General features: G+C 42.4%; 1 protein-coding gene across 4 annotated transcripts in view; it reads right to left on the reverse strand.

The window, feature by feature from the left end:
- samd4a (sterile alpha motif domain containing 4A) overlaps positions 1–14,200 on the reverse strand; it is a 161,204-nt gene that overhangs the window by 51,636 nt on the left and 95,368 nt on the right. For all 4 annotated transcript variants that reach the window (XM_061887307.1, XM_061887306.1, XM_061887305.1 and 1 more), the window contains 4 exons: positions 10,459–10,568; positions 7,403–7,489; positions 4,977–5,220; positions 4,812–4,897 (listed from right to left, as the gene is read on the reverse strand). In XM_061887307.1, coding sequence (XP_061743291.1) covers positions 4,812–4,897; positions 4,977–5,220; positions 7,403–7,489; positions 10,459–10,568 — 527 coding nt within the window. The remainder of the gene's footprint in view (positions 1–4,811; positions 4,898–4,976; positions 5,221–7,402; positions 7,490–10,458; positions 10,569–14,200) is intronic.

The following is a 14,200-nucleotide window of genomic DNA, read 5'->3' on the forward strand; positions in this document are numbered from 1 at the left end:
AAATTAAAGGATGCGAGGGCCACTTTTATACATTTTGTACAAGAAAAATACTCAAACTAAAACAATGTAAGTGAACACATGCTAACATTTGAAAAACCCTTCTACATCTTAGCTTTGTGTTATAGATAATAACAAAGCAATACAATAATTAATGATCCATCCATCCATTTTTCCACCGCTTATTCCCTTTTGGGGTTGCGGCGGGCGCCGGTGCCCATCTCAGCTACAATCGGGCGGAAGGCGGGGTACACCCTGGACAAGTGGCCACCTCATCGCAGGGCCAACACAAATAGACAACAGTCACACACTAGGGCCAATTTACTGTTGCCAATCAACCTATCCCCAGGTGCATGTCTTTGAGGTGGGAGGAAGCCGTCACGGGGAGAACATGCAACCTCCACACAGAAAGATCCCGAGCCCGGGATTGAACAGAGGACTACTCAGGACCTTCGTATTGTGAGGAAGACGCACTAACCCTTCTCCCACCGTGCTGCCCTCATTCATGATTATTTTAATACCGTATTTTTCTGACTAAAAGTCGAAGGATCGACTTATGTGTGAAATTATTAACATTACCGTAAAATATCAAATAATATTATTTAGCTCATTCACGTTAGAGACTAGACGTATAAGATTTCATGGGATTTAGCGATTAGGAGTGACAGATTGTTTGGTAAAGGTATAGCATGTTCTATATGTAATATTTATTTGAATGACTCTTACCATAATATGTTACGTTAACATACCAGGCACCTTCTCAGCTGGTTATTTATGAGTCATATAACGTACACTTATTCAGCCTGTTGTTCACTATTCTTTATTTATTTTAAATTGCCTTTCAAATGACTATTCTTGGTGTTGGGTTTTATCAAATACATTTCCCCCAAAAATGCGACTTATACTCCAGTGCGACTTATATACAGTGGGGCAAAAAAGTATTTATTCAGCCACCGATTGTGCAAGTTCTCCCACTTAAAATGATGAAAGAGGTCTGTAATTTTCTACTTATTTTCCACTATAATTTACAAATAAATTCTTTAAAATTCCTACAATGTGAATTCCTGGATTTTTTTTTCACATTCTGTCTCTCACAGTTGAAGTGTACCTATGATGAAAATTACAGACCTCCGTCATCATTTTTAGTGGGAGAACTTGCACAATCGGTGGCTGACTAAATACTTTTTTGCCACAATGTATGTTTTTTTCCTTCTTTATTGTGCATTTTCGGCAGGTGCGACTTTTACTCCGGAGCGACTTATACTCTGAAAAATACGGTAATTATTGTATTTGTATTTATGTTAACTGCCCTCTAAAGTAAGCTTGCATTTACTAATATTGCTATTATGTAAACTGAAACACTTTTGAGGGCTTTAGTACACTCAAACGTATCGACATATATCTCAAAAGAAATTTGTACACTTTTTCATCATAAAAGGACACACGGGAATCATCAAAGACCTTATACAGTAAGACGCTCAGCTTGTCGACTATTTTAGTTTTTAGTCCCCATTTTTGGGGGATTTGGTCCCGTTGAATTTTCTTTATAGCGTTTTGTTCTAATTTGGGACCTGTTTAGTTTGTCTATAGAATGTGTCGCGGGCCAATAAAAATTGAGCTGCGGGCCGCACTTTGGACACCCCTGATTCATTCCATCTATTTGATTTAGATTTGATTAGATTAGATTAGATAGTACTTTATTTATTCCTTCAGGAGAGTTCCTTCAGGAAAATTAAAATTTTCAGCACAATCCCATTCAAGATCAGACAAACATTACAGGGAGACATTTACAGGGTGAAATAATATACAGCATGACAGGGGGGGGGGTGTCTAAAGTGTGTCCATTTACAACCTGCTGCTTACGTTTTGTTGGCCCGCAGCATATTGTTGAAATTAAAACAAACAACAAATCTAGTAAAAAACGTAAGAAAAAATAGCAAGCAGCTGAAATTTTGACCAACATTTCAAAACAATATGTTTTGTCACTTATGACACAAAGGTTTGTCTTTTAATATGCATGATGTCTGTTTTTAACATTATTATTATTATTTACAAAATAAGAAAATATCAAAATGGCCCCCTACATCCTGTCCCATCCATATATCCATTTTCTACCGCTTGTCCCTTTTGGTGTGGCGGGGGGTGCTGGAGCCTATCTCAACTGCATTCTGGCGGAAGGCGGTGTCCACCCTGGAAAAGTTGCCCACTCATTGCAGGGCCAACATAGATAGACAGACAACATTCACACTCTAGGGCCAATTTATTGTTGCCAATCAACTTATCCCCAGGTGCATGTCTTTGAAAGTGGGAGGAAGCCGGAGCACCCGGAGGGAACCCACGCAGTCACGGGGAGAACATGCAAACTCCACACAGAAAGATTCCGAGCCCCTGATTGAACTCAGGACTACTCCGGACTTTCGTATTGTGAGGCACATGCACTAAGCCACCGTCTGGACAAACCTTGTCTAAATCCCTAGAATTTATGTCTAACAACCGTCAAACACTTTTTAAATGGCATTTCACACATCGGAGACTGTGGACAGGTACCGACAGGCCAAGCGGTGTGCAGCTTCAGCGGTCCATCCATCCATCCATCCATTTCCTACCGCTTATTCCCTTTGGGGTCGCGGAGGAAAAAACTCCTCAGACATGGGAGGAGTTCGGGGAAGCCATGGAAAACAACTTTCGGAAGGCTTCGAAGCGATTCTGGACCACCATCGGCAGCCTCAGGAAGGGGAAGCAGTGCACTGTTAACACCGTGTATGGTGTGGATGGTGTTCTGCTGACCTCAACTGTGGATGTTGTGGATAGGTGGAAGGAATACTTTGTGTGGATGGTGTTCTGCTGCCCTCAACTGTGGATGTTGTGGATAGGTGGAAGGAATACTTTGAAGACCACCTCAATCCCACCAACACGTCTTCCTATGAGGATGCAGTGCCTGGGGAATCTGTGGTGGGTTCTCCTATTTCTGGGGCTGAGTTTGCTGAGGTAGTTAAAAAGCTCCTTGGTGGCAAGGCCCCAGGGGTGGATGAGATCCGCCCAGACTTCCTTAAGGCTCTGGATGCTGTGGGGCTGTCTTGGTTGACAAAACTCTGCAGCATCGCGTGGACATCGGGGGAGGTACCACTGGATTGGCAGACCGGGGTGGTGGTCCCTCTCTTTAAGAAGGGGGACCGGAGGGTGTGTTCCAACTATCGTGGGATCACACTCCTCCGCCTTGCCGGTAAGGTTTATTCAGGTGTACTGGAGAGGAGGCTACTCCAGATAGTCGAACCTCTGATTCAGGAGAAGCAGTGTGGTTTTCGTCCTGGTCGTGGAGCTGTGGACCAGCTCTATGCTTTCGGCAGGGTTCTTGAGGGTGCATGGGAGTTTGCCCAACCAGTCTACATGTGTTTTGTGGACTTGGAGCAGGCATTCGACCGTGTCCCTCGGGAAGTCCTGTGGGGAGTGCTCAGAGAGTATGGGGTATCGGACTGTCTTATTGTGGCGGTCCGCTCCAAGTACGATCAGTGTCAGAGCTTGGTCCGCATGGCCAGCAGTAAGTCAGACACATTTCCAGAGAGGGTTGGACTTCGCCAAGGCTGTCCTTTGTCACCGACTCTGTTCATAACTTTTACGGACATAATTTCTAGGCGCAGTCAAAGCGTTGAGGGGTTCCGGTTTTGTAGCCACGGGATTAGGTCCCTGCTTTTTGCAGATAATGTGGTCCTGATGGCTTCATCTGGCCGGGATCTTCAGCTCTCACTGGATCGGTTTGCAGCAGAGTGTGAAGCGACCGGAATGAGAATCAGCACCTCCAAATCCGAGTCCATGGTTCTCGCCCGTAAAAGGGTGGAGTGCCATCTCCGGGTTGGGGAGGAGACCCGGTCCTAAGTGGAGGAGTTCAAGTACTTAGGAGTCTTGTTCACGAGTGAGGGAAGAGTGGATCGTGAGATCAACAGGCGGATCGGTGTGGCGTCTTCAGTAATGTGGACGCTGTATCGATCCGTTGTGGTGAAGAAGGAGCTGAGCCAGAAGGCAAAGCTCTCAATTTACCGGTCGATCTACGTTCCCATTCTCACCTATGGTCATGAGCTTTGGGTCATGACCGAAAGGATAAGATCACGAGTACAAGCGGCTGAAATGAGTTTCCTCCGCCGGGTGGCGGGGTTCTCCCTTAGAGATAGGGTGAGAAGCTCTCCCATCCGTAAGGAGCTCAAAGTAAAGCCGCTGCTCCTCCACATCGAGAGGAGCCAGATGAGGTGGTTCGGGCATCTGGTCAGGATGCCACCCGAATGCCTCCCTAGGGAGGTGTTTAGGGCACGTCCAACCGGTAGGATGCCACGGGGAAGACCCAGGACACATTGGGAAGACTATGTCTCCCGGTTGGCCTGGTAACGCCTTTGGGATCCCCCGGGAAGAGCTGGATGAAGTGGCTGGGGAGAGGGAAGTCTGTGCTTTCCTGCTTAGGCTGCTGCCCCCGCGACCCGACCTCGGATAAGCGGAAGAAGATGGATGGATGGATGGATGGATGGTTTCACACATTAACAACTACAAGCATGTAGTATTAAAAAACACGCAGTTACACTTCTTGTCAAAGTGTCCTCCGGCTGGAAAATATTGAGTGAATTGACCTATGAGACAGCGCCCTTTGCTGAACATACACCTGCAGCACTGTTTTTATCCTGCAGATAGTGCCATCAACCACTTTTTGTTTACGTTAACATTAAAAAATATCTATTTTCCATTTAACGCAGTGAAAAGACATCTGAAAATGCGTGGGGTGCGAAAAGACAGGACAGATATTCATGTGTATTTTAAAGGATGGTGCGCACCTCATGTATTAGGCACCGGTCAATGAGTTGTAGGTAGGAACTGATGTTGTCTTCGTCTGACCTCGACACCAGTAGTTGAGTGCAAACTGTAAATAGGATGAAGACTTGATGTAAGAAAATGTATGTATGATGATCTCGATTGAAATGAATGGTGGCGCTGCTCACCTTTGCCCATGACACGAATAAACTGGCTGGGTATATCGCCCTCTGCAATGACACTGGAGTATGCATCCACTTCTCCACTTCCTCCAGCAAGGTGGGATCCAGGCGCAGCGCTCTTGGCTTCTGGGTTCAGAGGAGAGCGCTGCAAGGACGTGTCTTCGCCACCACTGAGGGCCTTGATTGGCGTTATGATGATATTGTGGAGTTCTTGCAAGGGCACACGCAGATTACTGCCTTCTAATACGTCCTGTAGAGGGAAATGGAGGAAGATCTTTCTAAGTGAGGTGGTGAACTATTTCCTATTAGATCATTCAGTACGTAATAAGTTACCACAACATAAAATATTGACATCCATTCTGAGGTCACCTAAAATAGCCAACACCAGGGCATATGTGTTACAATAGGTATGGGAACATGTTTAAATAGTGAAACTTTCTTGCAAAACCAATGCTCTGGTACGCCATTAAAAGCAACGATGGCCAAATAAGGGGGTTGAGTTTTTAATAGGGGTGTAACGGTACGTGTATTTGTATTAAACCGTTTCGGTACGGGGGTTTCGGTTCGGTACGAGGGTGTATCGAACGAGTTTGTAAACTAAAGTCTGAACAAGCTGCTCTGCTTTCTGCCGCTGTCTGAGCAGTGAGCACCCAGCATTGTCCCGTCCACACAACCATCTGATTGGTTACATACGAAGCCAATCAACAAGGCGTATTCAGAGCGCATGTTGTCAGTGCTCCGGCGTCGAGATGAGCACTGAGCAGATATGTGTTCAGCAGGTGAGCAGCTGACATCGTACACTCCCCAAATTATAAAAAACACTTCCCAGTCACAACTATTACAAACATCACTATGAGCCCGTTGACCTTCTAGAAACTTAAACTGCAGCTCAGCTCTCTCATAGTTCTGGGTTGAGGTGAAGACTAATTAGCTTTTAGCGTTAGGTTAGCTCATTTTGGTGTGTGTGTGTGTGTGTGTGTGTGTGTGTGTGTGTGTGTGTGTGTGTAATAAAAGTCAACTACAGCCTTCCCAAATGCTGTAATAAATTAAGCATGATGAGTTGACTTGAAACTGTTTAATGTTGCACTTTTTATATGTAGAAGAAAGGTTTTGCCATTTTATTTAATCAAAGCAACAACTTGAGGCAGTTTAATGTGGATTAACGTGGGTAGAATTATTATAGTGTTCCTAATGTTAAAAAGATAAAGCCATTGTTTACAAATTTGGTAAATAAATAACCCAAAAATTTATATTTTGTTGTTTTCTTACTGTACCGAAAATGAACCGAACTGTGACCTCTAAACCGAAGTACGTACCGAACCAAAATTTTTGTGTACCGTTACACCCCTAGTTTTTAATGAGGAATTTAATACAGGTTTGATAAATGATAAATGGGTTGTACTTGTATAGCGCTTTTCTACCTTCAAGGTACTCAAAGCGCTTTGACACTAATTCCACATTTACCCATTCACACACATTCACACACTGATGGAGGGAGCTGCCATGCAAGGGGCCAACCAGCACCCATCAGGAGCAAGGGTGAAGTGTCTTGCTCAGGACACAACGGACTTGACGAGGTTGGTACTAGGTGGGATTTGAACCAGGGACCCTCGGGTTACGGACGGCCACTCTCCCACTGCGCCACGCCGTCGTTTGATGTCTTCTAACAACAAATTACTTCATCTTCCCATATATTCTTTGGAATTTGATTGTTTGGGATGAAGATTGCTGTCCAATATCCATTCATACATGTTTAGGGTCACAGGCCGACTACACACTGGATTGTAAACAGTCAGTTGTGTGTGTGCTGCATGATTCAGTTTTTTAACTACAGGGTAGGGTTGTACAATATACCGGTATTGGTATAGTACCGCGATACTAATGAATCATTTTCGGTACAATACCGCCTCTGAAACGTCATTATACAACTAGACATGCTGAGGAGTATGCAACATTTTTTTGAAGAAATCTTTTCTTGCACCCCCGCCTCACCTAGACTCTGCGTCCAGTGGCCCCAAGGTAAATTGAGTTTTAGACCCCTGCTCTAGAACTACAACTGGTCTGGAAATAACAGTATTGGGATTTTAATCATTCAAATTTGATTAGCAGCAGATTGGAACGCTGTCAATGTTGTGGTTCAGGGAGCAAACTCAGGCGACAATAAGTAAACTAATTAGATGGTCAGCTAACTAGCGAGCTTGTTTCGTTGCCCCTTATCATCTCCCCATCCTGCACCTCGTTTAGGCAAGAGGAAAAGCGATTACCACAGCTTAGGTGACTGTTCAACAAATTTTCTTCACATTGTATATTTTTGGATATTTCATTAAAAAATATAATAATAATAATTGACGTGAAAATGAAATGTCCACTGCCAAAAATGGTGTTAAAAAGAGTCTTACGTCTGCAATTGAGAAAAAACATTGGTAACTGACCTTTTCGAGGCTGCGCAGCAGGTTTTGTCTGTCTTTGAGTTTTTGGATGCTGATAACAATCTTGTGTCTTGCTCCTTTGGTGACTTTCTGTAGAAACAGGGAAAAATAGTGTATATACAGTACTTATTATATATCTACACATTTAGAGCCAGGTAAAATGAAAATGGTATCATTACAAAGCATATTTGGTTTAAATAGCCCAAAAGTATTGATACTGGCAGTATAATTCTAGCTAGAGTGTTAGTTGGTCTCACTTACATTGACAACCCGCCTAAGTCAACATAGGCATGTAAGGTAATGGGTGGGTCAGTTTATGAAATGTCCTCAATATGTGCTGTAGTATTGTAAACGTCATCAATATTGATTATGATAAATATAACTACTGCCTAATTACGCCACATTGAAACGTGCACACAATGACTTCCTGGTCAGTGCAAAGTAAGCTTCAAAATAAAAGCACAGCAGCCTTAACCTGGATTCTACTGTTCTGCTAAAAAAATGCACCAATATATTTTTCAGACGGAAGAAATGTGTGCATGTATGAAGCTTTATTGTCATTGTTGTAGGGCTGGGCGATATATCGATATACTCGATATTTCGCGCGTTTGTCTCTGTGCGATATAGAAAATGACTAAATCGTGATATTCGAGTATACGTTCTCACGTAGTTGCTTTAAGCTGCTGGCATTAAACTGCATGCGTTTTTCCCTCTTTCTTGTCTCTCCTTCTCACAGAGACTTAAAACAAGTGCACTTTCTTACGCACGTCACGTGTGCAACGTCACACGCCCTCCCCGAGCAGAGAGGTAGCAGCATGGGTAACATTAGCTGTGATGCTAACGGTGTGTTGTGAGTGGTAATACGAGAGAGAGAAGGTGCAAATCTAGTAACAAATGGAGGAAGAATTAATTCCCAAAGAAAACAGCACGGGGGGCATCGTCTGGTGGTGGTTTGGCTTCAAGCGGGAATATGTTGAACATTTATACGGCAGAAGCGTTGCTACAAAAAGTAGCAGCACTGCTAATTTGTAGCATCATTTGAAAAGTCCCCCTTTAGAGAATGAAGAGTGCTTCAAACTGTGCATGTCAACATCTCCGTTCCGTGCCAGACCCACAAAATGCCGAAGCAACTATTTTCACATCAACACCGTAGGACATATACTATTTGATACGCAGCTCATTTTTGTGACACTTATTGAAATATCTTGTGTGACATCATGCACAAAAGTGCACTTTACTTGTTTTAACTATTGTAGAGGCGTTCTGTACAAAAAGTACAGTTTCATTTAGTGTTGTTTTGATATCTCATCTTAGTGACATCATGCACAAAAGTGCACAAATAGCTTGTTTTAAAATGTCTCTGACAACCTTGCACTTTCAAAAAATGCGGAGACACACCTCCAGCAGAAATCATTAAAAAATGAAACACAGTAGACAATAAAAAATCGTTGTCGGAATTGTTGGATATGAATTCAAACCAAGATCAAGCATGCATCACTATAGCTCTTGTCTCAAAGTAAGTGTACTGTCACCACCTGTCACATCACCCCCTGACTTATTTAGAGTTTTTTGCTGTTTTCCTGTGTAGTGTTTTAGTTTTTGTCTTGTGCTCCTATTTTGGTGTTTTTTCCTGTTTTGTTGGTATTTTCCTGTTGCTGTTTAATGTCTTCCTTTGAGCGCTATTCCCCACACCTGCTTTGTTTCCGCAATCAAGACTATTTTAGTTGTGTGGACACTATCATTCTTTGTTGGGACATTGTTGATTGTCATGTCATGTTTGGATGTACTTTGTGGACGCCGTCTGCTCCACACGCTATAAGTCTTTGCTGTCGTCCAGCATTCTGTTTTTGTTTACTTCGCAGCCAGTTCAGTTTTGGCTTTGTTTTGCATAGCCATCCCTAAGCTTCAATGCCTTTTCCAAGCGGCACTCGCCTTTTGTATATTTTTGGTTTAAGTGTTAAATACCTTTTTACTTACACGCTGCCTCCCGCATATTGTGATCACGACAAACCATGTTCCCGACATCTGTAAAGCAAATAGGTACCTACTGCCACCTGCTGATGTGGAAGAGTATTACACGGTTACTCTGCCAAGCTCTAGACAGCTCAACAACTGCACATTTTGGGGATTATAATTACTGGTCTGCAAAAAATATTTATACCCCAATTAGGTGAAATTACATAATATCCCGCGCCACACCAGACTGTATCTCGGCACATAAGTGTGACGCGACACACTGTTTGAAAAACACTGGTTTAAGCACAGTGCAACTATTCCTGGAGAGACCACTTCATTATGTTTCAGTCATGTGCAGGATTCTCACAGGAATGAGGCAAAAATACAACCTTATTTACTGTAAAGATGTAAATATTACAATTCGATTATTTTGTTGGCTGGTGATAATCCCACTCAGAATCAATTCTTAAACATGTTTGGTAACCAAGGATGCCAATTCCAAGATTACCTACATTCCTGTACAAACGAAACCTGGGGTGCATATACTTTTCTATTAGGTGAGCAACTAATACAAGTAGATATTGCACTAAAAGGGAATCAGCCAGGGATGCACAGTAGCGGTTTAAAAGTACAACAACTTCAAGTATGACATTATGAAAAAAATCCATATTCTTTTATATCCTGGATTTTGTCTAGCTCCCATAGTCGTCTTCATACTCTTAAGAAGAAATCAATTGGAGCCTCACTTCGTAGCGTGTACGCTTGTGCAAGGTTATTTTCTTATTACAGGGAGAGACAATATAGCCGTTGTTTTATTGTGAAGGCTGAATCCTTGCAGCTGGATTTCGGACTCTTGACAGCGGTTGTGTTGTGTCAAAAATAAAAAGTGCCTGAAGTTCCTGCCTGCCTTTCTTTATACTGAGCTTGTACCCCATCAGTGGTCATCTTACATCTTACCTGATAAACTATGTGCATAGATGGCTTGAAAAACGTCTTTTAAAGAGCGATCATTGAAAATGTTGACATTTTGGTTACACCGTCAACCGCCTATCGGAGGGGGCGTTTCCACTAAACGGTTTCCAATGCAATAGTTGTTTGTGTACCTGTGCTTCCAGTTGTTCTTCTGTAAGTGACATCATTTCATCATAGGTCATCGTGGAAAACAGCACCGCATACTTATGGAGACGGAGACTCTTCAGCCAAGAGGGAACATCTACGAAGAAAACAGACATATACATTAAATAAAACTTACAAAGTAGAATTTTTTTGTTTTTTTATTGCTGTGCTTTAAGACAACACAAAGCAACTGTAATATGACTTTCATTAATGTCTTGCCTATAACTCTTTAAAGGGGAACTACTGTATTTTTCGGACCATAAGTCGCAGTTTTTTTCCATAGTTTTGCCGGGGGTGCGACTTGTACTCCGGAGCGACTAATGTGTAAAATTATCAACACATTACCGCAAAACAGGGGTGCTCACACTTTTTCTGCAGGCGAGGTACTTTTCAATTGACCAAGTCGAGGAGATGTACCTCATTCATATTTTTTTATTTATGAAAGAGACATTTTTGTTAACAAGTTAATGGTGTTTAATGATAATAAAAGCATGTTTAACACATATAGATTCCTTTCTTTCATGAAGACAAGAATATAAATTGGTGGATTTGATTCTGATGACTTGCATTGATTGAAATGGAGGAGAAAAAAAGTCCTCCTTTCTGTCCAATACCATATGAAAGTGGTTGGATTTGGCATCTCATTTGTCCAACTGGCATAAACGTTTTCAAATACTTTGTTATGAAAGTAGCATATGTGTGTGTGGCCCTTTAATGTGTGACAGCAGGTGAGTGACGTCAGTGCGTGTGTGGGCGAGCGAGCGAGGAGAGGGAGCGGTCGCTGAGGGCGGGGGAGAAGTACATTGGCATCAAACTCCGTAGCTTGCTAGCTTGTGCACGCTAGCTTTCTGAGACTCTTATTTTGTTAGCACAGGCAGGATGAAGCAGGTCTTTTATGGTGAAGACAGGAACTGTGCAGTCGGTCTTTAGAGTTTTGACAGCAGGTACGGCCCAAGAGTCTGTTGCAATAAAAAGTGTTTCTCTCCGTCCGTCCTGTCAGTGATTTTTTTCTTAATAATGAGCTCGCAGCAGCCAGCGTCATCTCACAAGATCCTTGGGTGCCGAGAATGTCAAACAACTGACGAAAGTGAAGTCGTGGTGAAGATTGATTGCTCATTTTTATGTCAATTTTTTTAATGCCTGGCTTGTGATCGACTGACACATCCTCCACGATCAAAAGGTAGGTCGCGATCGACGTAATGGGCACCCCTGCCGTAAAATATCAAATATTAGTTATCTCATTCGCGGAAGAGACGCAGAAAATGTCAGCAATCGTCACACACACGTCAGCAATCGTCACACACACGTCAACCAATAAGAATTTGGCGGGTGAGGGTCATGGCAGAAATGCATTGTGGGTCATGGAATGCTAACTGCTATATGCTACTGCCGTAGCTATTAAAATGGATCATTTCATCGTTGGCGGTAATTTATAAAAACTGAGAAGGGCTGAACAAAAATGGCACCGAAAGGTAAATCATTTCCTGCAGATTACAATCTGGACGTAGTGAAATATGCAGCAGAAAACGACAAGAGGAAGTGGCGCATACCTGTGGAGTTGGCAGAGTTGTTTAGAAGCGACATCGAGGAAGAAGATTTCATCAGAGTGACAGATTGTTTGGTAAACGTATAGCATGTTCTAGATCCATCCATCCATCCATTTTCTACCGCTTATTCCCTTTCGGGGTCGCGGGGGGCGCTGGCGCCTATCTCAGCTACAATCGGGCGGAAGGCAGGGTACACCCTGGACAAGTCGCCACCTCATCGCAGGGCCAACACAGATAGACAGACAACATTCACACTCACATTCACACACTAGGGCCAATTTAGTGTTGCCAATCAACCTATCCCCAGGTGCATGTCTTTGGAAGTGGGAGGAAGCCGGAGTACCCGGAGGGAACCCACGCATTCACGGGGAGAACATGCAAACTCCACACAGAAAGATCCCGAGCCTGGATTTGAACCCAGGACTGCAGGAACTTCGTATTGTGAGGCAGACGCACTAACCCCTCTGCCACCGTGAAGCCCTATATGTTATAGTTATTTGAATGACTCTTACCATAATATGTTACGTTTACGTACCAGGCACCTTCTCAGTCTGTTATTTATGCGTCATATAACGTACACTTATTCAGCCTGTTGTTCACTATTCTTTATTTATTTTAAATTGCTTTTCAAATGTCTATTCTTGGTTTTGGATTTTATCAAATAAATTTACTCCCAAAATGCGACGTATATATGTTTTTTTCCTTCTTTATTATGCATTTTCGGCCGGTGCAATTTATACTCCGGAGCGATTTATAATCCGAAAAAAACGGTGATGAAGTTAATAACAATATGTAATAGGTTCAACATTTACACTATTTTGATAACTTGATACATTTACAGCAGTGGTCCCCAACCACCGGTACACGGCCAATTGGTACCGGGCCGCAGAAGAATTTATTATTAATTTCTATTTTTTAAATATATTTTATTTTTTTTATTGAATCAAAATAAAAATCACAACATACATGCAAGCGGGAAGATATTCAGCAGACAACAGCAATATGCAAATTAGTGAAGTGAATTGAATTATATTTATATAGCGTTTTTTCTCTAGTGACTCAAAGCGCTTTAGATAGTGAAACCCAATATCTAAGTTACATTTAAACCAGTGTGGGTGGCACTGGGAGCAGGTGGGTATAGTGTCTTGCCCAAGGACACAACGGCAGAGAATAGGATATCGAAAGCGGGGATGGAACCTGCAACCCTAAAGTTTCTGGAACGGCCGCTCTACCAACCGAGCTATACCGTCCCAGCAAGTATGCAGCAGAAGTGTTGCTACAAAAGGTCGCAGCACTATTAATTTCTTCTTTCATTTATAAAGTCACCCGCGAGAGAATGAAGAGTATTTAATAAACACAGTTTTGGTAAATTGATTTAGTTGTGGTTTCCCTCTCCGCATGAAAGTTTAAAATGAGCATATATAAAGGCAGTATGAGGAAGAATGTTTAAATGTAGACACATAGAATCATCATACTGCTGTGATTATATGTATCAAGTGTTCATTCAAGGCTGAGGCAAAATATCGAGATATATATCGTATATCGCATATGGCATAAAAATATCGAGATATTAATAAAAGCCAATATCGTCCAGCCCTAGTTTAGAATGCTAAAAGTAGAAAGTTACAAGTTCTTTGTCTTGAAACTCATAGAAGATTCTGTGATTGTTAGTTAAATGAGTGTGAAACCAGTCACGGTCCAATCACTGATCATTTTGTATGATGGTGTGATCGTACTTGCCAACCCTCCCGGATTTCAGTGCCCCTCCCGAAAATCTCCCGGGGTAACCATTCTACCGGATTTCTCCCAATTTCCACCCGGACAACAATGTTAGTTTTGAAATATGGTGGGCTATGTATTTTTGTTGCATGTCTGAGATTTTATTTGTTCCTGTTTTTTAAATGTATGATCTGTTCAGTTTAGTATTCACACGCGACCAATAGGCAGCATTATCAGGCACAATATGCATAATATGTGGAGTGTGGTACTAGACCTATTCAATGTAGCGTTTCTCACAGAACTTCAACCTCTCCCCTTTAGTTTTGGGAGAAAGGGTTACTTTACATAAAAAGTAAAACGAAAATGCTCAACAATTTTATTAACTGCGTTTTGTTTAGGCACAAAGAATTGCGAGTCTATTGTTGGGATTACAACAACAAGCGGCGTTCAGACAGTTGCATTA

This window comes from Nerophis ophidion, linkage group LG25 (genome assembly GCF_033978795.1).
Source record: "Nerophis ophidion isolate RoL-2023_Sa linkage group LG25, RoL_Noph_v1.0, whole genome shotgun sequence".
NCBI classification, from domain to species: Eukaryota; Metazoa; Chordata; class Actinopteri; order Syngnathiformes; family Syngnathidae; genus Nerophis; species Nerophis ophidion.